General features: G+C 42.4%; 1 protein-coding gene across 2 annotated transcripts in view; it reads right to left on the minus strand.

Annotated features, from left to right (window-relative positions):
- PRRC2C (proline rich coiled-coil 2C) overlaps positions 1–23,350 on the minus strand; it is a 120,845-nt gene that overhangs the window by 63,964 nt on the left and 33,531 nt on the right. For both annotated transcript variants that reach the window (XM_077453008.1, XM_077453007.1), the window contains exons 3-10: positions 23,082–23,259; positions 22,076–22,191; positions 20,160–20,288; positions 17,200–17,426; positions 16,904–16,986; positions 16,394–16,509; positions 7,331–7,421; positions 483–639 (exon numbers count right to left, since the gene is read on the minus strand). In XM_077453008.1, the coding sequence (XP_077309134.1) occupies positions 483–639; positions 7,331–7,421; positions 16,394–16,509; positions 16,904–16,986; positions 17,200–17,426; positions 20,160–20,288; positions 22,076–22,191; positions 23,082–23,259 (1,097 nt within the window). The remainder of the gene's footprint in view (positions 1–482; positions 640–7,330; positions 7,422–16,393; positions 16,510–16,903; positions 16,987–17,199; positions 17,427–20,159; positions 20,289–22,075; positions 22,192–23,081; positions 23,260–23,350) is intronic.

Here is a 23,350-nt window from a genome sequence, read left to right on the forward strand (position 1 = left end):
CTACAAAATATTATCCAAAAATATAGGTCATGGACTAAATCTATAAATCTACTTATAACAGTTAGGCCCCTTTCACATGGGGCTGCCCGTATTTAGCCATCCGCTTGCTCAGCGGGGATCGCTCCCTTGATCCCCGCTGTGCCGGCAGATGACTGGTCAGTCTCTGCACTATGGAGGGAGAAAATCGGATTACGGACCACCTGTCCGTTTTCAACAGATGGATGGAAAATAGGACGTCCATCCGTCTGGATTTTGCAGATCGGATGTCAGCAGACATGTCACCGCGGACATCCGACGCTCCATAGAGACAATGGAGCAGCCGTTCAGATCCACCTGAAAAAACTGACAGGCGGATCTTACCAGTCCACAGATGTGAAAAGGGGCCCAAATTGGATTTAATATTTTCAGGATTTTGAAGTCACAAGTAGCATAGCCTTTTTTGCAGCCAACCTGTTTAGAGCTATACAGTATACAAAGCTAACCTGTGAGTCAACTGGTGGACCTTTGCCAAGAAGAGATTTCGGTCCTGGTGCAGGAGCTTGAGGAGTGGTGGATGGACATTCTTCAGAGTCTTTGTGAACTTCTAAACTTTCACTGGGCTTTCCTTGAACTTGTTCAACTTTAGCAATCCGATCATCCCTAAATAAAATGAGGGAATTGAGTCTCAAAAAAAAAAATACAACAATTAACTGAAATTGCGTAACGTGCTTAAACCTGGAGCGTTAAACCACCTGACAGTTTTATATCTCCCAGGAAACATCTCTGCACTGAGTTACGGAGTCATTATTAGAGGTTTCCACTTCAGGTTGGATTTAGCATTTTTTAAATAAACAAAATGGGCTGCAAATGTGGATGGGGGGCACAATTCTCCAAGCTGACCAGGAACAATGTTGGCAAAAAGAAACTTTGGAGGATACAATAAAAACAAACATACAAGAAGCCAGGGGCCAACTCATCCCGCCACATTTCATATTTACCCAAGCATCACATTTGGATAAACTGACTTTCTTCTTACATTAAAGTAGAAAGAAAAATAAAGTGACCACAATTAGTGCATACTGCAGCAGGTTGACCACTGTTATGCTTATACTCTACCTTATGATCTTCATGCTGATCACCAGATCTGGCCAATGGTGAGCATCTTGACTGTGGAAGTAAAAGGCTGTGATCCCCACTTAAAGCAAGATTCAGCATTTAAAAAATGACCTTTCCCATTTTAGACTCACTGGCAAGATCAACGGCTATTTTTCTGTATTTAGACTGAAATTAGAAAATGAATGCAGCCACCACATCCGAGGACTTGCAAGCTATGATAGATTACATTTTGGTTTTAGGATATCCAATAAAAAAAAAAAAAAGGAATCCAAATCTTTTGCAAAAAGTTATTAATGCAACCCTACTCAAGCAAACTACAACCAGTAAGGAAGCACAAATACCACCACCCCCCCCCCCCCCCATTTAATAACTGAAATAACTAAGAATGTACAAGTGCAGCCCGTTTCTGCTTGTTAATTTGCCATTTGCACAACCTAAAGGCTTCTCTGCGGAAGTCACGTATGTTAGTGAATGGTGTGAGATAGTATGTTTGCATATACACATGGCTGATGAATACAATCAATGTATTGTTGCGAAAGATCAGAAGCAGAATATATGGCTCTAGTGAGGATTTTGAAACGGTTTAATCAAAGCTGAACTCCTGATCGCTATAAACACATTAATGGAGCTCTAGATTCATCAATACAAGCTTAAAATACATCTTGGCCTCCCGCAGTCCCTGCACAGCAGAGCTCAGAACTAGGTTGGAGAGAAGCATTACACAAAAGGGGGAGGGGAAGGAGAACCCACACACCAGTTGTGCTGAATAGCAAGAAGCAAAATAGTTTCTGAATTATCTTTTCACTGTCCAGGGGGGACAAACAAGATCTGTATTACTTATAACTGCAGCAGAGATAAATCAAGCCACCTGCCCTACCAGGCTCAGATTCTCAAAACTGAATGACAAATACAAATCTGCTGGCAGGCTCCTTTATAGGCATTTCAGCTGTGTGTTTAACATTTTTCCTGGAGAAATGTTACAATTAGAGTGAGTAGGAAGTGTGTTTTTTGTTTGTTTTTTAAATCAAACTAAAAACAGGCTTATACTTACCAATACTATTGCACAGAGCTGCCCCTAACGCTTCCTCTTCCAGGGACCTCCTGTTGATGCCATCTGCTCCTCCTCTTGTGTCTGCTCCCATTGCAAGCTGTTTGCTATGGGGCAGACGTGCAGGCTTGTTGCTGACCCAGGCTGCGTGTGTCCATAGACACACAGTGCAGATCGGCCCCACTTCCCATTCCCCTCAATAGATTTGGCTGACAGCAGCGGAAGCCAATGGTTTTCACTGATCTCAGTAAAACCTGTGAGACCAGGAAGAAAGACCGAAGAGCTGCAGCTGTGCATAGTCCTGGATCAATGTGTCAGGTCAGTGCTGTGGGGATGGGGAGGGTGAACACAGCGGAAGTTTTTTTTTTTTTTTTTTTTTTAAATCTTAAGGCAGAGAATGCATTAATGGTATAAAAAAAAAAAATAAAAAAAAAAAATAAAAAAAAAACCACACACCTTATATACACATCAGAACCACTTTAATTCATTCATCGAAAACCTTAATACTGACTAAACACTGGATGAATCCACTTTCACTTAGAGCCCTTTCACACTGGGGCAAGCATCAGCAGTAAAGCATCGCTATTTTTAGCACCGCTTTACCGTCGTTTTAGCGGTGCTATTCGGCGCCTAGCGGGACAGTTTTAACCCCCGCTATCGGCCGAGGGTTAAAAGCGCCCATATAGCGCAGCTACAGCGGCAGTTTGCCAGCGCTGCCCCATTGTTTTCAATGGCCAGGGGTGCTTTAGGATCAGTGTATACAATGCTTCTACAGCACTGCAAAGATGCAGCTAGCAGGACTTTTTACTGTCCTGCAAGCACACCGCTCCAGTGTGAAACTAGCCTGAAGAAGAAGAGGAGGAAGAAGAAGAGGAAGAAGAGGAAGAAGGAGAAGAAGGAGAAGAAGGAGAAGAAGGAGAAGAAGGAGAAGAAGGAGAAGAAGGAGAAGAAGGAGAAGAAGGAGAAGAAGAAGAAGAAGAAGAAGGAGAAGAAGGAGAAGAAGGAGAAGAAGGAGAAGGAGAAGAAGGAGGAGAAGAAGGAGAAGAAGGAGGAGAAGAAGAAGAAGAATTGTTCTAATGTGTTGCCATCTTTGCCCCCATTAGGGAGATTGCCCCACCATTTTCCCCCGTTTACCATTATCACTGAAAATTAAAAAGGAAAAATCACAAGTTTTGGATTGTCCCCAGAAAAGTCAGAGGGCCTGACTTTTTCCAATAGGGAAACTAGTTCTGATCACTCAGGGAATTCCATTTACAGGGATTTTCTCTTACCTACTCTTTTGGCTATGAGACATGAGGTTAAGGTAGTTCTCCCCAATGGGTCACAGAAGAATACCACCAACAAGGGTTTTAACCCTCCCTTACTCTGTTCAAAGGGGGGGGGGTTGCCTATAGTTCTACTTTGTTCACAGAAATAAAGGAACTCCCAGACTTTTGTTATATATAGCAAACCATAATTGAGGACATGGAGTACAAATAAAAATACATAAGGTCAAAAGGCAGCAACACGAATGCTTCTCGTTATGAAACTTTTTTCAAGCACTACAGCCGTTGCAGCATCATAAAATGCGTACGCATTTTGGCCAAAGCCTTACTCTTAGCATGCTAAGAGTTGCCAGCTCTTTGGCCTTATGGATTTGTACTGGACGTGACAGCCTAAGCACCGACACTTGGCTCATATCTCACTCATAACACTGCAGTAGAGCTTGGATGAGTTTCCTCTGTATATACACAAATAAAAACATCCAGTGGCACAACAGTATATGTGTACTTATGTAGGTTTTGCAGATAGGGAACTATGATTGGATTGTAAGCTCTTCTGAGCAGGGCCCTCTTAATCCTTTTATTTTATTGAACTAATGTCTCCCTTTTATATTGTAAAGCGCTGTGTAAACTGTTGGAGCTATATAAATCCTGTATTATAATAAATTACGATTGAGTGCTTCAAACAGATCTGAAGCTAGTCCGTTAGGCTACTTCTACGCTGGGCCCACTCAAGCTTTAACACTCAAATCGCTGCTTGTTTTAGCGGCGCTTTAGCACTGTTTAAGCAGTGCTTTTAGACCAAAGAAGGGTATAAGAGTGCTCATGTTTCAATGCTTCGGAAGAGCTTTGGAAACAATGGCCATTCATTTCAAAGGGCGGTGCATTTTGGGAGCGCTGGACACAATTGCTCCCACGCCGCCCCAAAGAGGCTGCTTGCAGGACTTTCTCTAACGTTCTGCAAGCGGACCGCCTCAGTGTGAAAGCACTTGGGGTTTCACATTTGGGCAGCATGGGAGGCAGTTTTCAGGCGCTAGAACACCTGAAAACTGCCAGTGTGAAAGGGGTTTTGGTATTATATGTTCCAGGCTGCAAAAAAGTAAATACCATGTGGATCCCAGTGAACATAAATGCAAAGTTTGAGAATTCCTCAAACATTACCAGGTCATAGTCACATGATAAATATCCTGCAAGGTTTCTAAAAACTTCTTCTAAGAAATAAAAGGCAAAAATTTATTAATTTTGGATAGTGTGCAAAGAGATTAGATGTTTTCTTCTTTTGCCGTCTGTGCCCCCAATTCACGCTCTCTATTTGTCCTGTTTACCATCAAAAACAGTGTGCTCATGTTGGTTGCGTGCAATGGGGTTGTTTGCCTATAGTTCTACTTTACCATAACCTGTTCAATAAGCTAGAGTGCAAGCATGCAGTGAATCCCTCCTCTCATGCTTGCCTAGGGCCACAAATCCTAAGTTAGGAAAATTTAACCCCCTGCTAGCCAAACCTTTCCTGCAATACTCCAATTGGTCATTGAAGGGGTGGAGGCAGGTCAGCTCATTACTCTTCTTTCCAAAGTTGAGATTTGCATATCCTAACCACCAGGGATGTGGGGTTCCCATTATGCTCTAGATGGCACATCAGGTAGCCTGCATTTCCCTTTTTGGGTCAGTTTCCTGTGAGCATATGGCATATGTGTACTTTAATGTCTTCACAATTTCATACTATCGTGATTAAACTGTGATACAAAAAGGAAACACAAGATCGACCTTTTATGCCTTTCACACCATGTAGGGAAAAAATAACAGTCAGGTGCAGGCAATAGGAGTACATGCTCTTACTTTAAGAAACCACAAATATTTTGACTCCCGCTTTGGTCACCAGTCTCATGTTTTAGGTGTATTGGAAGGGTGCATCTTAAAGCTGGTAATGCGTGTAAAATCCACAACTCATTTAGAGATGCAGATGAACACTGCCTCAATTTTACAGCATAGCAACGTTGCCTTTTTCTGCTTCTGTTTTCAAAGCAAACTTGTACTCCACACTGCATGAATAAAGGCTAAAAAGGTTCTCTTGCAATTTTTAAAGAGCCGGCTGATGGTCCTATGTGAGGAGCGCTTCCACTTTGCTATACAGACTTGACTTCACTTGGGGCCCAAGACCAACTCGCCAATGAGTCAAGCCTCAGCCTGAAAGAAGAAGTAAAAAAGTGCTTGCCTGGTTGACCAATAGCACGCTCATTGGACAAGGCCCACTAGGGGTGCACCTTAGAGACGCAGGTGTGTAGGGCTTATACAAGTGAAAGCTACATAGCAAAGTGAAAGTCATCTCAAACTGGTCATACAGGAGTTTTCAGAAGAGTTGACAGCACGTGTGCTTCCCTTCTCTTAGCCTCAGAGGGAAGTACATGTCGGCATTAAAGAAAACAAATCCCATTTCCGAATATATAGATTAAAATCAGAATATGAAAAAAAAAAAAAAAAAAAAAAATTCTTACTATGGGTCAGAAAAGGAAAAAACAAAAACTGTGGATTCAATTCTTAAACCTTTTACACAAAGGAAAGAACCTCTATTTTAGCCATGCGAGCGTAATTTTCAATATCTCGCTCTGGGAAGACATATGGCAGTGCCCCAGAACAGTCGCTCTCGATCGCTGTAAAGAGCCGATGACAGCTCTTTAATCATGTGATCAGCTGTGTCCAATCACAGCCGGTCATATGTGAAAGTGCCAGTAACCGCTCTCCTCGCCTCACACAGAGTGTGTGGTGAGGGCAGCGGATTAGCAGCATCTCCTCACAGGGGAGACCAGGGCAGGGAATTAGGGCACTGATCATCAATGCCTCGATTACAGTAAAGCCCCAGCAGTGGCCACCAGTGGCGCCAGTCAGTGCTGCCTATTCGGGCCCAGCTGTGATTAAATACCACCAAAAGAAAGGTCTATTTGTGTGAAAAAAAAGGATTAAAAAGTAATTTGGGTAGAGTGATGCATGACCGCACAATTGTCAAAGTGCGAGTGCTGAAAGCTGAAAAATGGCCTGGGCAGGAAGGGGGTGAGGTAAAGTGCCCTGTATTGAAGTGGTTAAAATCCAGTAACACTGGGGAGTATTTACTTAACGGAAATCCACTGTGCGCTGCAAGTGCACTTAGAAGTGCAGTTACTGTAGATCTGAGGGGTGCATGCAAGGACATAAAAACAAGAAAAAAAAAAAAAAAAAAACACGCATTTTTGCTTACACATGATTGGATGATAGAAATCAGTGGAGCATCTCCTCATTGCAGATCTGCAGCGACCGCACTTGCAGTGCACAATGAATGTGCCTTCGTAAAATCGACCCCTCTGTCTCTCCCTGCTCTGCACATGCTCAGTTGTCCTCTATTTTTAGGCACTGTGCCAAGTTTGTAGAAGCCGAACTGCTAGCAGCGTAAAAATTTACTGCTGTTCAGGGGCTCAGGACATCAGCAAAAAGGCAGCCTCCAGGAAAAAAAAACAAACAGGAGCAAAGCTGGAGGCAATTTACAGCTCATACTAGTTTTAGTAGCAGAATAATTAATCTAGAATGTTCCTTGCTAAAAAATATTTTCATTAAGTTATGGGTCAATTTCCACTTTAAAATATGTAACCTCAACCTCATGTTGGGATTGTGAACTGAGCCCATTAACTTCACTAAACGGTGGTTAAAACCGTAGTGGAGTTAAAAACAGACAACTCATGTTTTATTGCAAATAAACAAACAGAATACTTAGTTGAAAAGTAAACAAACAATATTTTAATGGATGCTCAAAAAAAGGGTATAATACATTGTAAAACAATCTGATACTACAAGGTACTACATGTGACTACAAATACAATACATAATACAGCTTTAAAAAGGATCAAGTCGAGTAAATAAATGATCTACATATAAACATTAAATAGCTCTGATAGATTACCAGCTTTCCGATTTCTCTTTCTGGTTTGGTGACTGCTCGTCGTCATCACTGAAGTTTAGCTGCTCTGAGTAATCGACTTCACTTTGAGCTCCTACATAGGAAGATATTAAAAAGGCAACAATTGACATTTCTTAAAACAAAAAGAAAAGGGTTCAAACTTGGGTATGAAAACCGAGTCGCTAAGTAAATGGCTTCAATGCCGAGTCAGTTTAGTAGTGCAGACATGGAGCATTGTTGGGACACTGGTGAAGTATCTAGCGGGATTAGGTGACCAAAACATGTAAAACAGATTTGCCCCAAGCTACGACTTGAGTCCTGCTAAGTCTCACTAAAATCTGAAAACTTCTGAAACTAAAAACGAACCCTGTCGTATTGTGTCACACCCTCGCAATAATTAAAGCAATAAAAGTGATATTGTCTACATAATTGCAGCTAAAAGCCGCATCAGCCAATCTTTGCAAAAAGAATGGCACTTTAAACTGGCGAGTGTACCAGAGTGGTGGAGGGAACAAAGGATCTTGAGATTACACAAAGATATTAAAGTGGTTGTAAACCCTTAGAACACACTTTGACCTACAGGTAAGCCTAGATTAAGGCTTACCTGTAGGTCCGAGAAATATCTCCTAAACCGTTATTTGCCGAAAGACAGGCACTGCTGTCTACAGGCGCACTGAGCGTGGCATCGTCAACGACGAAGATGAAGTGGGTGTCGACTGCCGTGCGCATGCACGGGAGTGATGACATAGCGGCTTCGCCGAATGACAGCGGCGGAGCAGCGAGACCCCACCGAGAAGATGGATGCGCCGGACTACAGGGGACAGCGGTGACTTCGCTGGCTCCTGTGTCAGGTAAGTGACACATAATGGACTACTATGCAATGCATAGTAGTCCATTATGCTTTACCTTTGCAGGGAATGAAAGAGGAAGTAAACTCATCAGGGTTTACTTCCTCTTGAAGGTGTGACCTGAAGTAATTTGGATCAGTTCTCTGCTCATTTTGGATGGATTGGAACTTTTTCACTGGTGAAAGTTCATCTATGAATGAGTGACTCTCATGAGACTTAGGTTCATTAACCCTTTTCGCTGCCGGGTCCAAACTGCGTACAGACCTACAACACTGACTCCAGGTGGCCAGGTCTGTACGCCATACGGACAATTTCTCCTTCTGCTATAAGCGCATTCGTGGTCACTTCAGTGACGATGTACTTATAGCTTACTTGTTCAGCAGACGCTGCTGATAAGCTGATAGCTCTGATCAGAGGCAAATAAGCCCCCCCACCCCTCCACCTGCCTATGCCAACATCTAAAATGCCCCCCCCCCCCCCCCTCACTCTAACTATCCTTTACCCTTCCCGCTCAAACCAACAGCCCCCCCCCCCGTCCTGTTCTGACCTCCCCTCCAGTGCCCCACCACTTGCCTGGGTGCCTCCGTGCCCTGCAACCAGCACTCAAGCGCCCCCCGCCAGCTTTCCGTGCCGCAGGGCAGACAGAGTGATCAGTATTTAAATCCCCCTCCCCACACTTCTGACCCCCCTCTACCACCCTGATGTCCGGGCGCCCCATCCATGCATTTGGGGCCATGCACCTACACCCACATGGATGACAAATCTGTCCTTGCAGCCTCTGCATCCCAGTTGACATGAATAGGACTGCCTGTGCATCCACGTGCAGGTAAACAGACCTTCATTGCCATGATGTAGCACACCCCACCGAGTGAGGCCTTAATAGGAATTTAGCAGGAATTTTGTAAGTTTTTTTTTTTTTGTGTGAAAAATAGCGATCTGAAACATTTACGCAAGTATTGTGGAGCTTAACTACTAGAGATCCACACTATAGCCGAATGGCGGCTACAGCACGGACCTGCTTTGCCGGGACCACATCTATTTACGTTGTTCCGTGCACGAGCCGCCCGCGCGCTCTTTGATCAGCAAGTCTGAGACTCGCTGGATCACAGATCGAAGTAAGGGGTCAATCCCGACCCCTTACCACGTGATCAGCCAATGACAGCTGATCATGTGATGACAAGAGAGGCGGTAATCGGCTATCACCGGCGGCCGTGAGAGGGACATCAGTCCCGATCACGGCAAGCTGGCGCCAGCCCAGTGCCCACCTGCCTGTGCCACCTAAGAATAGGCAACAGTGCCGCCCATCAGTGCCCACAATCTGCCTCAACAGTGCTGCCTCATCAGAGCATATCAATGGAGAAAAATTACCTGTTTGCAAGATTTTATAACAAACTATTAAACATGATTTTTTTTTGCATCTTTGTTCGCAAAAAATAAAACTCCCAGCTATAATTAAACACCACCAAAAGAAAGCTCTATTTGTGGGGGGGGGGGGGGGAAATAAAGATAAAAATTTCATTTGGGTACATTGTTGTATGACCGTGCAATTGTTATTCAAAGTGCGTCAGCTCTGAAAATTGGTCTGGGCAGGAGGGGGGGGTTTAAGTGCCCAGTAAGCAAGTGAGATACAGATATATATCCTGCAAGCAGCTTCTTTGAGCCACTTTAGGAGTGCTGTATACACTTCTATATCTCTACTATGAGCCCTGGTATGGCCGCGTCACCGGTCCAGGGCTTAGAAATCCCGAGCAATTTAATCTCCAAAACGTACTACGTCAGGAGGTACATTTAGGAGCCTTCTAATTAGTTGGCGCCAACCAATCAGAACCCACGTAACCCATCCTGACAGCGGAGGAGGAAAGTAAAGAAAGCCGAGGGGATTTCTAAGCCCCAGACCGGCTATATCAGGGCTCATAGCGAGATATCGCCACGCTCCAGGTCAGTGGGACAAGGGACATTTCTGTAAAAGTTGAAATTATACTTCAAAAGTGGAGCACAGGGCCTGGCAGCTAAAGGGTTAATACCGCAGTGTGGACACACATGAGAACAGGTGCATCACAAAAAAAATAGATCAAAAAGTTAATTTCAGTAATTCAGTTCAAAAAGTGAAACTCATTATATAGCTTCATTACACAAGGTGATATATTTCTAGCATTTTTTTAATTTTGAGGATTATGGCTTACAGATAGTGAAAATTCAGCGTCTCAGAAAATTGGATCACATAAGACCAAAATGTAAAAAAAAAAAAAAAAAAAAATTGTTTAACCACTTGCCGACCGCCGCACGACGATATACGTCGACAGAATGGCACGGGCAGGCATATGGGCGTACCTGTACGTCCCTGCCTTCCCGCGGGTGGTGGGGCCCGATCAGGCCCCCCCGGTGCCAGCGGCGGTCGGTATCTGTTCAGGAGCGATCCGGGATGAGGGGGCGGCCATTCATTCATGGCCACCCCCTCGCGATCGCTCCTCACGAATGGAAGTGAAGCGTGACATCACTTCCTCTCCTGTAATGTAAACACAGGCAGAGGAAGTGATGTAATCTCTTCTCCGTGTCGGTATTTTTCGGTCCGGCACCGAGGAGAGAGGATCGGTGAGTTGCACCAACACGACACTACACAGTAGAACATGCCAGGCACACTCTCACCCCCCCTTCACCCCTGCCTCCCCAGTCAAAGTGACACCAATTGCATTTTTTTTTTTTGCATTGGTGTCATTTGTGAGTGTAATAACTGTTAGGGCAGTTAGGGTTAGCCCCCTTTAGTTCTAAGGTACCCCCCTAACCCCCCCAATAAAGGTTTAACCCCGTGATCACCCCCCGTCACCAGTGTCACTAAGGCTGGGTTCACATTGCAGCGGTTTATGAGAACGGATGTGATTCGCACCGCACTGCAAATCACATCCGATCTCTGTGCGATTCGAGTTCAGCCATACATTTCACTGACACTCCCAGCAGTTCGCATAGGGCAGTGTGAACTACCGCCGGGAGGCATGCGATGCGGGAACCCGCCGCGGATTCGTGGCGTTCCCGCATCGCTCCAGTGTGAACCCAGCCTAATAAGCGATCGTTTTTCTGATCGCTGTATTAGTGTCACAGGTGACGCTAGTTAGGCAGGTAGGTATTTAGGTTCGCCGCAGCTTTTTATAGCGCCAGGGACCCCCATATACTACCACATAAAGCCCCCCGATTGCCCCCTAGTTAACCCTTTCACCAGTGATCACCATATAACTGTTACAGGCGACGCTGGTTGGTTAGTTATTTTTTTATAGTTTCAGGGCACCCGCCATTTATTACCTAATAAAGGTTTAACCCCCTGATCACCCGGCGGGTGATATAAGTTTGAGGGTCAGATAAGGTCTGCGTCGCCCCAGGCAGCGTCAGGTTAGTGCCAGTACCGCTAACACCCACGCACAAAGCATACACCTCCCTTAGTAATATAGTATCTGATCAGATCTATATTAGCGTCACCAGCAGTTTAGGTTTCCCAAAACGCATTGTTAGCAGGATCAGCCCAGATACCTGCTAGCACCTGCGTTTAGCCCCTCCGCCAAGCCCAGACCAGCCCACCCAAGTGCAGTATCGATCGATCACTGTCACTTACAAAACACAACACACATAACTGCAGCGTTTGCAGAGTCAGGCCTGATCCCTGCGATCGCTAACAGTTTTTTTTGTAGCATTTTGATACAGTCGCTGACAGCCTAGGTGCTTTTTTACCTGTGAGTCTCACTAGTGTACCCCTAAATTTAGGGGTGTCTACTTTCCAAAATGGGGTCATTTGGGGGGGGGGTTGTGCCATCTTGGCATTTTATGGCCTTCAAAACTGTAATAGGTAGTGAGGAGTGAAGTCAAAAATTTACGCCTTTAGAAAGCCTGAAGGCTGTTCTTGGCTTTCGGGGCCCCTAGGCTCTAAAAAAATCCCACACATGTGGTATCCCCGTACTCAGGAGAAGCAGCAGAATTTATTTTGGGGTGTCATTTCACATACGCCCATGGCATGCGTGAGCAATATATCATTTTTTTTTTTTTTCCCTTCCTTTTTCCCTTTTCCTTTCCCTTTTTAATTTAAAATATTCTTTATTCATTTTCTTCATAAATACAATCTTTATATCATATTATATCAAAATTTTAAACATATATATATATATATATATATATATATATATAAAAAAAGGAAACCATTAGATCGTCAAGGGTACAGTCATTCCTTCATAATTTAACAATTATCTGACTTCACAGCATTATTTCCCTTCAGGCAAAAGCAAAAAACAGATCAAAACAAAACAAAACAAAACAAAACAAAACAAAAAAAAAAAGAAGAGACTAACCAAAATGTTCCCTCCCCCCGTCCCCCTCTCTCTCCACCTCCCTCCCTCTACATTGGATATCCTATCCTGTCCATCCAAGGCTTCCATATTTTTTCAAATTCCTTCAAGTTTCCTCTTTTTATATACACTGTCCTCTCCTTCCATATTGTTTCTGTTACTATCCTTGTCCAATCTCTTGCCGAGGGGGGGCTCTCTGCCTGCCACCTCTGTGCTATAAGCTTTCTTGCCTGAAAAATACACCTCAGTATTGCTTTAATTGTACAGGATGAGCCCCCTATTCCCTCGGCCAATCCCAGCACACATAGTCTGGGATCTCTCCCTACTCCCACTCCAAACGTTTCATTCAGAGTGTGGATAATTTCTGACCAGTATCGAAATAGTCTGGGACATCTCCAGAACATGTGCGCTAGGTCCCCAGTATCTTGACATCTTGGACACTTATCATCCTCTCTTTTCCCGAAGCCAAACAGTCTCTTGGGGGTATAGTATGATCTATGCAACAGCATCAAGTGAGAAACCTTCTGTGCAGGCGAGATTGAGATAGAGTGTCCTGCCTCTAATAACTTCCTCCATTGCTCATCTGAAAATACCCCAAATTCCTCCTCCCATTTCCCTCTACATTTAAGTTTCTCTGGGTTTTCTATATTCCCTTCAGTTATATATGGGTATATTTCTGCTATGGTTCCCCCTGCCTTTTCTTGCACGTTCAATCTGTCATAAAAAGGGGAGTTATTCCACACTGGGCCTTGTTTATTAAATTGTTTATCCAACGCATGTCGGATCTGCAAATATTTATAGAATGAATGCTTTGGTATATCAAACTCCGCCCTCAATGCATTAAATGTTTTCAATATCCTTCCTTCATATAATTGGGCCAGTTTATCAATCCCCTTTATCTCCCATGGTCTATATCTACCAATCAGTTCCATTTCTGGCAAATTTAAATTGTTCCATAATGGGGTATGTTTAGTCAGGCCTCCCAGGCCTTTTATTGTTTTAACTGCCTTCCAGACTTTTAAAACCATTTTTATCGTCGGTATCCTATATTGAAATGAGTTTGCCTCCAGGGCTTCCATAATTGTATTGTGAGGGGACTCTGCTATCATCAATGCCTTATTTGTTCCTCCGATCCTACCTTTACTTATCCCCAGATGCTGTAATTGAGCAATATATCATTTAGTGACAACTTTGTGAAAAAAAAATAAAAAAAAGTTTGTAATTTTCCCGCAACTTGTGGCAAAATATAAAATATTCCATGGACTCAACATGCCTCTCAGCAAATAGCTTGGGGTGTCTACTTTCTAAAATGGGGTAATTTGTGGGGGGTTTTGTGCCATCTTGGCATTTTATGGCCTTCAAAACTGATAGGTAGTGAGGAGTGAAATTACAAAATGTATGCCCTTAGAAATCCTGAAGGCGGTGCTTGGCTTTTGGGGCCCCGTACGCGGCTAGGCTTCCAAAAAGTCGACCACATGTGGTATCCCCGTACTCAGGAGAAGCAGCAGAATGTATTTTGGGGTACAATTCCACATATAACCATGGCATGTGTGAGCAATATATAATTTAGTGACAACTTTGTAAAATATATATATATATTTTGTCATTATTCAATCGCTTGAGGCAAAAAAATAAAATATTCAATGGGCTCAACATGCCACTTATCAATTTCCTTAGGGTATCTACTTTCCAAAATGGGGTCATTTGGGGGGGTTTTGTACTGCCCTGCCATTTTAGCACCTCAAGAACTGAGATAGGCAGTCGTAAACTAAAAGCTGCGTAAATTCCAGAAAACGTACCTTAGTTTGTAGATGTGACAACTTTTGCGCAAACCAATAAATATACAGTTATTGACTTTTTTTTACCAAAGACATGTGGCTGAATACATTTTGACCTAAATGTATGACTAAAATTGAGTTTATTGGATTTTTCTAATAACAAAAAGTAGAAAATATTTTTTTTCAAAATTTGCGGTCTTTTTACGTTTATATCGCAAAAAATAAAAATCGCAGAGTCAGTCAAATACCTTTAAAAGAAAGCTCTATTTGTGGGAAAAAAAAAGGACGCAAATTTTGTTTGGGTACAACATTGCATGACCGCGCAATTACCAGTTAAAGCAGCGCAGTGCCAAATTGTAAAAAGACCTCTGGTCATTGACCAGCAAAATGGTCCGGTCTGAAAGTGGGAAATGTTGGCTTACTGAAAAATATGTCCATGTACAATATAGTATGCCCTCAATACTTGGTCGGGGCTCCTTTTGCATGAATTAATTCATCAATGCAGTGTGGTATGGTATGGTATGGTGGCGATCAGCCCGTGGCACTAAGGTTTTTTTTTTTTTATTCCTTGACGTGTTTATATAGGTTTGGGGGGGGGGGGGTCCAAGTAATTTTCTAGCAAAAAAAAAAAAAAATAAAAAAAAAAAAATAAAAAATCGATTTTAACGTAAGAAACAAGTGTAAGAAAAAGATTGACTTTAAGGGCCAGATCACACAAGATTCAGTTGCATTCATTCCTTTTTTTTTCTGCACCAATGTAGTCAGTTCTGGTTCAGAAATTGACTGCATGGTATGAACTAGAAGCATTGGAATACATGGAAAACACTGTGCGTGCATTTTTAGTGCAGAAAGAAAAAAAAAGAAAAAAGGGGGCACAGAACTGTCTGGTGTGAACTGGCCTTAAGTAGTTAAACTTCCCGCATTTACACGTTACTTGGCAGACTGCCTAAATCCCCCCCCCCCCCACACACACACACACACACACACACACACACACACACACACACGTTGATGCCTTTGATCTAAGGAGGAAGAGTTAGTTACAATGTTTCATTTTAAAAACTTGGCAGACTGCCCAGTTCTTTTCTTTGGACAGCTGAGTGAGCAGATAAGTCTCTCCACTTGTTATACAAAAGAATCTGCAAACTCCGCAATAGAGATCAGGGGGGGGGGGGGGGGGGGGGGGGGCTTGAATCAAGATCACGATTTTTTTAACAATTAATTGTGCAGCTCTACTGCCTATGTAGACAAGGCAGACCACTGTTCTGCCAGAGGAAAAGAGATTGGTGTTTCTGCCAAGCAGATGCGTTTTCTTACAGTTAAGCCACCCTCCCACACAGTTAGAAATCACTACCTAGGAGCACACTTAACCCTTGGATCACCCCAGATGTTAACACCTTCCCTGAGAGTGTCATTAGTACAGTGGAGTGCACTAATCACTGTATTAGTGTCACTGGTCCCCAAAAAGTGTCACTGTGTCCAATTTTTCCGCCGCAATCACACTGATCGCCGCCATTACTAGTAAAAATAAAAATGCCATAAAAATAACCCATAGTTTGTAGACACGATAACTTTTGCACAAACCAATCAATATACCCTTATACTCTTATTGGGGATTTCTTTTTTTCTACCAAAAACCATGTTCCAGAATACATATTGGCCAAAATTCATGAAATGTGATTTTTTTTTTTGTTGGATAAGTTTTATATCAGAAAGTAAAAAATATTTTACCAATTTGCTTAATTAGAATGTTTTGGGTGCCAGAAACTTTAGAAGCAAGGGCAGAGTGTCAATCTAGCCACGGACAGAAAGGGTCATAATGCCTCTTTTTTTTTTTTTATTAAAACTGACTGAGCCCTTTTTGCCCATCTGAAGCAGAGCATACTGGAACAAAAACTTGATCCATTTCGGAATTTAAAGTTTAGCATTATATAACTTGCGTCACTTGGTTAACTCAACATGGAAGCAAGTACACACAGCAAAGACGTGGAGTTGAGGTTTAAGCCTGCAGTTAGTTGCAATTTTGACTGATTGCCTCAAATCTTTGTCTTATTTGGTAAATAAGGTTACATGGGCACAAGAGCAAAGGGTCTGTGTGTACAAGGTAACACTTACCTGCCCAGCCTTCATCTGCCTCAGTGTCTAGGTTATCCAGCTCTTTAAGCTCTGTAGCGCTAATGATTGAAGGACGTTCAACACCCTCAGCAGCCCAAGATTGTGGCGGTCGTCTTCTGTTTAGGTAGATCAATGAAAAAACAAATTAGATACAATCTTCTATGTTAAAATCCCATTGTACTCACTAGACAGCATTTGGTTTCAACGTACAGAAACTTCTGCATGCAAGGTTGACCGATACAAAATCATAAATGTTGGAACTGGAGTTATTTTCTACAAGGAATACGCCGTTTTGCAATGTGTTTGCAGCAATTATACAGTTCTCAAACACATAACTGCTTCTCTTGCTCTCATGGGCAAGAAGCAGATTCCAATCTGATTTGGAAAAGCCTGAGGATATTATATGAAATGTTGGGGGGGGGAAACACACACACACACACACAGAATTACAATAAAATTATGAGCACAATATTGTTACCATATAAATACATTTAAAGAATAAAAAATTACCTATTAGAAGATTCTGGTGCCGAAGGATAGCGTGTGGGTCCTTGCATTGGAGGAAATGGAAGGCGTGGATACGAAGGAAACATCTAAAATGGATGCAATTCAATTAAAAGATACACATCAGTCAAGTATAGATTTCCAATATTCCTAAAGAATCCTAAAACAAATCACAGCCAGCCTATTATCAAGTGTACAAAATGAAAATCTCAAACTGATCTTAAAAGGAAAAAAAAAATAAAAACAGATACACACACACACACACACACACACACACACACACACACACACAGAGAGCTTACATTTCCAGCAAATGAAGGCATCATGCCTCTGTGCTGAGGAGGTAGGCCAGGTTGCTGTCCATTCAGTTTGAGTTGCAGGGCTGGCCCTTTGCTCTGGTCGATAGAATTAGGTAGTGCAGGGGTAGAGGATCCATCTTCTCCAACTGATGCAACATTTTCTTGGTCAGCAGGGGCAACAGGCGTACCAAGATTCCTTCCTCCACCTTCCCGCCAACTGGCCACATCAGCTATTTGGGAGAAGAAAAAAAAAAAAAAAAAAAAAAAAGCACACAACAAGATTTAGCATCTTACTTCTAATAAGTAGCAATTCTAAGGCAAAAAATAAATAAAAAATTCTAGTAAGATACTCAATTGAGCAAGACACATTTGTTGCCAGGAAAATTCACAAGTACTTTCCATGAAACTTAACCACTTCAATACTGGGCACTCCCCTTCCTGCCCAAGCCAATTTTCAGCTCTGTTTAAATGACAATTGCGCAGTCATGCTACGCTGTACCCAAAGTATTTATAATTTTCTTCCCACAAGGAGCTCTCTTTTGGTGGTATTTGATCACCTATGCGGTTTTTGTTATTTTGCTAAACTACTAAAAAAAAAAAAAAAAAAAGTTTCTTCGTTTGTTATAAAATTTTGTAAATAAGTACATTTGGTCTTTCACTGATTGGCACCAATAATGGGCAGTCATAGGCAGCACAGATGGGTGGCACCGAGTGGCATCACTGATTAGGAAGTATTGCTGTGGGCACTGATTGGCATCATGTGTGGGCATACATTGCCACCCATGACCAGGGATGCCATAACTGGTGGTTCTGGGTGGACATCCGAGGGGGGGGGGGGGCTTCGCTGATAATCAGTGCAGACTTAGCTGTATAGCGGCCGCTTTAAAGGGCTCTAGGGGTCCCGTGTGGCCACAATCGTTGCCGACCATCCGCGATCGCTCCTCAGAGCCAGAACGGGAATCTGTAAACGTAAAGAGACAGATCCCCATTCTGTCAGGAAATGAGATATGCTGTTCCTAGTGATCATGAACAGTGATCTCTGTCATACACTGCCCTCACAGTTAGAAATACCTCTGTAGGACACACTTCCCTGCACAAAACCAATCAATATACACTTATTGCATTTTTTAAACAAAAATATGTAGAAGAATACATATTGGCTTAAACCAATTTGATTTAAAAAAAAATTTTTTGGGGCTATAGCAAAAAATATTTTTCTTTCAAAATGGTAGCTTTTTTTGCTTAAAGCGCAAAAAATTAAAACCGCAGAGGTGATCAAATGCCACCAAAAGAAAGCTTTTGTATGGGTACAGCATCGCACAAATGTCAGTTAAAGCGACGCAGTGCCATATTGCAAAAATAGCCTTGTCGTTAAGAGGGCTAATCTTCCCATCATTAAAGGGGTTGTTAACCCACTTCTAAAAGATTGTCCCCTCTGTACCATTATAACGTGTCCTTCTGCCATGTAAAAAATCTGCCAATCTGTACCGAAATAAGCACCACTCTGGGTGCTCAGCTGATTCCTCTCTCAACTGCAATGGGCGAGACCAAGCCCTCCCACTGACGTCAGCCAGGGAGGAGAGAGAGGAGAGGGCACCGACAATCAGCTGAGCGTCGAGGGCAGAGTTTATAAAAATTTACAGATCGACTGATTTTCTACATTACACAGACACATGTTATAATGGTATAATGGTACAGAGGGGATAAGACAATTTAATAGCAGATGCAAGATCAAAGGGAGGTTGGGGTGGACGCTGGTACGAGCGGGGATGGGAGGAGGACAGAGGAGCCACAGAAATGGGAGAGCTGCATAGAGCAGGGCTGCGGGTGACGGAATCACACAATCGGATCATGGCGTCAACTGTACTGGGTTTTAGGGCTCCTCTCAAAAAAGTATAGATCGCTACCTCTTGGCACCCTAATTTTCTGCAATTAATTACCATGAGTAACAATTGTATTCTTACAATAATGCTTCAAATTAGGGTTGCACCGATACCACATTTTCACAAATACTCAAAAATTCTCAGACAACTGAAACCGATTTGTGCCCAAACAAAAATGAATGGGCTCAAATTGCACTGCAAAGAATCAAATACGTTTTGAACAGGAATGCGGCCCGATTGCTGTCCGTGTTGCATGCGGTTTCCTTGACCACTTGTCAGTGATTACAGCCTGGGTTTACATGGGAGTGGTGCAGGTAACCAAATGCAATTTGGATAGGAATCACATCACTTTCCTGCTCAAAATCGCATGCCATTCTTTGTGGTGCAATTTGAGCCCATTCATTTTGTATGGGCTCAAATCGCACCGCAAAGGTTTCAATACAAAAAGGTATCGGTACTCGCCGGTAAAATAAACGGTATTGGTGCAAACCCTACTTCAAAATGCTAAAGACTTCCTCCTCTTCCGCAAAAGATATTATAATCAAAAGATACAGTAGACCCTACAGAACCATATTTAAATGGATTACAGGTAGGTAGGCACTGAAAGAAAATCATCTGATGCATCTTATATACTAAAACATCAGATTCCAAAACAAGACAGTGACCACCCAACACTAACATTTATTAGCTAAAAGTTTTTTGTATGCATCAATATAGCTGAGCATGCACACTGGATGTTTTTACAGCAGTTGTTTTGGCTTCAGATGTTTTTTTCTACAGTCAAACTCCCCATCATGTTATCCTATGTGTCCATGCACACAGGTTATCAGCAGTTTTTGGCTGGGATGTTTTCTGGCTTAAAAAATAAAAAAACCCCCATCAAAAAAATGCAGATAAATGCTCAAAACCGTAGCTCACCAGCAGCGTTTCACGTTTTTGATCCATTAATAAAAAAAAAAAATTTGGAAAAAATTAAGCTAAAAACAGCTATCGCAAAAACGTTGAAAAACTCACTGCAAAGCTACTGGCATTTTTATAACCTTATTTTAACATCCAGTGTGCATGAGGTCTAAAAATTACTTTGTGGGCGCAAACTCGGTCCAGGTCCATAATTATCATCAGCTGCATCTTTCTCTTTTGTCTTTTCCTGTTCCCCAGCTGCCTGCAGACTTGGGAATTCTTGCTGAAAATAGCGGTTCACCTGAACACCTGAAAAGAAACAAGCAGCCATTAAACATTCTACATGCAAGCAGATTTAAAAAGAGAAATTCATATAAACACATATCAACAGCATATGATGCAAACATAGAACACGATAGTACAATTTTTCTATTTTTGCCTAGGTTACAAGAAAAAAAAATAAAAAATATGGAAGAGATTTAAAGCGGGAGTCCACCGGGACTCCGCGTTTTTTTTTTTTAAAAAGCCAGCAGCTACAAATACTGCAGCTGCTGACTTTTAAAATAGTGACACTTACCTGTCCAGCGCGCCCGCGATGTCGCACCCGAAGCCGATCGCTAGGTCGTCTGTCGGGTCCTGCCGCCGCCATCTTGGGTATGGGAATCAGGAAATGGAGCCTTTCGGCTTCATTTCCCGGTTCCCTACTGCGCATGCGCGAGCCGCGCGGCGCAATCCGGACGGTCCCCGCTGCCTCTGGGAACTGTGTGTTTCCCAGCAGGCAGCGGGGCACTTGCGCAAAGGGGCGGGCGGTTGCGGAAATGGGCGTAATCTACGCCCCTTTCCGCAGACAGCTATCCCGGAAGTGGGTGCAGTTACCTGGATTATCCAGGTAACTGCACCCCCTCCCCCCTGAAAGGTGCCAATTGTGGCGCCGGAGGGCGGGGGGGATTCCGATGAGCGGAGGTCCATTTTAGGGTGGACCTCCGCTTTAAATGCAATTTGACTGATGGCTTCTACATTTTAAAAAAAAAAACTGGAACCTCTTCACCCTATATAGACAAAGGTAAAGTTTACTTTAACCAAAAGGGTCCCCTTCACTGGCACTTGTAATAAGCCAAAATCTTTGGCATCTTCCACATCATGCATACCAGAGGCCAAAGACACTAAATTAAGCTGTTGACCATAGTAAATCGGTATATATCCTATAATAAGCATCTTCATCTAGTGGCCATATGGTTACATTTTTCCTGATTCAATGAAGGAACATGAAACCTGGAGAGAAAATAGCAATCATCTGATTTTTCCCCATTCGCACAGAACATACGTAAATACAGTTTCGCAGGGTAAATAGTTCTGCAATATATTTTTTTTTTATATAAAATCACCCGTGTGTGTGTGAGATATGTAATCTTGCTCTTAGAGTCAAATACATATCCTCTACAAGTAGTACATCTCCATTTCATAGAACATTAAAAAAAATAAAAATAAAAAATAAAAAAAGTGTATACAATTATGTAGCAATATGAAAAAAATAAATTAAAAAAAAGTCAGCACAAATTCCTGTGCTAGCAGCAGAGATCACTGATTGGAGGAGTGCAGATGACCAATGACCAGGTTCTCCTTCAAGCTTTCCTCGCTCTCATTCTTTTCAGTTTACAGCGGATTTGATGCATTTAGGAACACACAGATTTGCATGTCATGTAAAAAGCATAGTATTCCATGGCTTTGGTTCACATCTATGCGTTGCAAATTTGGTACGAGAAAAAAAAAAAAAAAAAAAAAAAGGGTCCTGTGCGTGTTGACTGCAGGTGTGATGCAAACACCTATGGTGTAGTGTGAATTTTATCTTCATAGGCATCAAATGAACTTGCAGTAAACTCACAGCACACAGTTCACATCTGCGAATTGTTCACCATCTGCCTCCTGAAATTTGCACCTGTCCACGGCAAAACGCAAGGCAAATTCACACCTCACACAGCACAAAAAAAATAAAAAAAATAAAATACAAAAAAATACACCAGCTGAAATTCGCAGTGCATCACAGTAGTGTGAACCTAGGCTTTTAGACACAAATATAGCTGCTTTAGAACTCTTACCCTCATTGGGCCCACCCGGCTTGGAAGTGGCCCATGATTTGGCAACAGTAGGAACCTCCGGCGTAGGGGGAACTACTGGCTTTGGAGGTGGTGGTGGTGGGGGCACTTCTGGTGTTCTAAAAAATAAAGGATAAGAAAATAAGTTAAAAAATAAAAAATAAAAAAATAAAAAAAAACACACACACACACACACACACACGTAAAGCAAAGTTCAGACAGTATATTGGGTAGAACAATCACATAAAATAGTTACTTGCCAAATGGCCAACTACTCTTTGATTTATCAAAAAAGTGCAAAAAGCTATAAAAATGGTCAACTATGGTTACTGGCCTCTGCCCGATTTCCCAGGATCCTCATCTACTCGCATTTAGGGCGCGTACGTACAATCGCACATTCCGACAACAAAATCCATGGGATTTTCTGACGGATGTCGGCTCAAAACTTGTCTTGCATACACCACGGTCACACAATGCTGTCGGAAATTCCGAACATTAAGAACACCGTCACATAAGACGAGATGAGAAAATTGAAGTTCAATAGCCAGTGTGGCTCTTCTGCTTGATTCAGAACTTTGTGCATCAGAATTGTGTACACACGATCGAAATGTCCGACAACAGATTTTGTTGTGGGAAAATTTGAGATCCAGATCTCAAATTTTGTGTGTCGGAAATTCCGATGGAGAAGGTTCGATGGATCCTACACACAGTTGGAATTTCTCAAAAAGCTCCCATTGAACATTTTCCGTCGGCAAATCCGACCGTGTTCACGCGGCATTATAGTTTGTGTATTGCTTTTATTAGAAGCCTGCCAGAGCTTGGAGATAATAAACTAGAGGTAACCGCCCTTTGCAATACAATCCATTTTTTTAAGCAACTTACACATAAAAAAAAAAAAAAAAAAAGGAAAACTTAGGAAACTTTAAACATCAGTTTAGAGTTAGCACAAAATAATGACCCTAGACAATACATATTGCACAATTGTTATGCAGTTTTATTAGATACTCACTTTTCCTCTTCATTTTGCTCTTGTTTTGATGCCCAGCCTGTTCCATCTTTGGGCACAATGTTCACATTGGGATCGTTTCCTTTATTTTCTGCTTTAAGACTAGGCAAATTTGCAGGTGGAGGCATGCGCCGAGAAACCGCAACTTTTCCCAAACTTTGGAGTCCATGGCGAGCAGCAACTTTAAGAAAGTAAGGCATAAATTATGTGAAAGACGATTTCACTTTGTTCACTCGAAATGTGAGCATTGAGGTTACAAGAAAACTACACAA

The sequence above is a fragment of the Lithobates pipiens genome, unplaced genomic scaffold, assembly GCF_037356315.1.
Source record: "Lithobates pipiens isolate NorthernLeopardFrog02 unplaced genomic scaffold, aLitPip1_a1.2 Scaffold_23, whole genome shotgun sequence".
Lineage (NCBI taxonomy): Eukaryota > Metazoa > Chordata > Amphibia > Anura > Ranidae > Lithobates > Lithobates pipiens.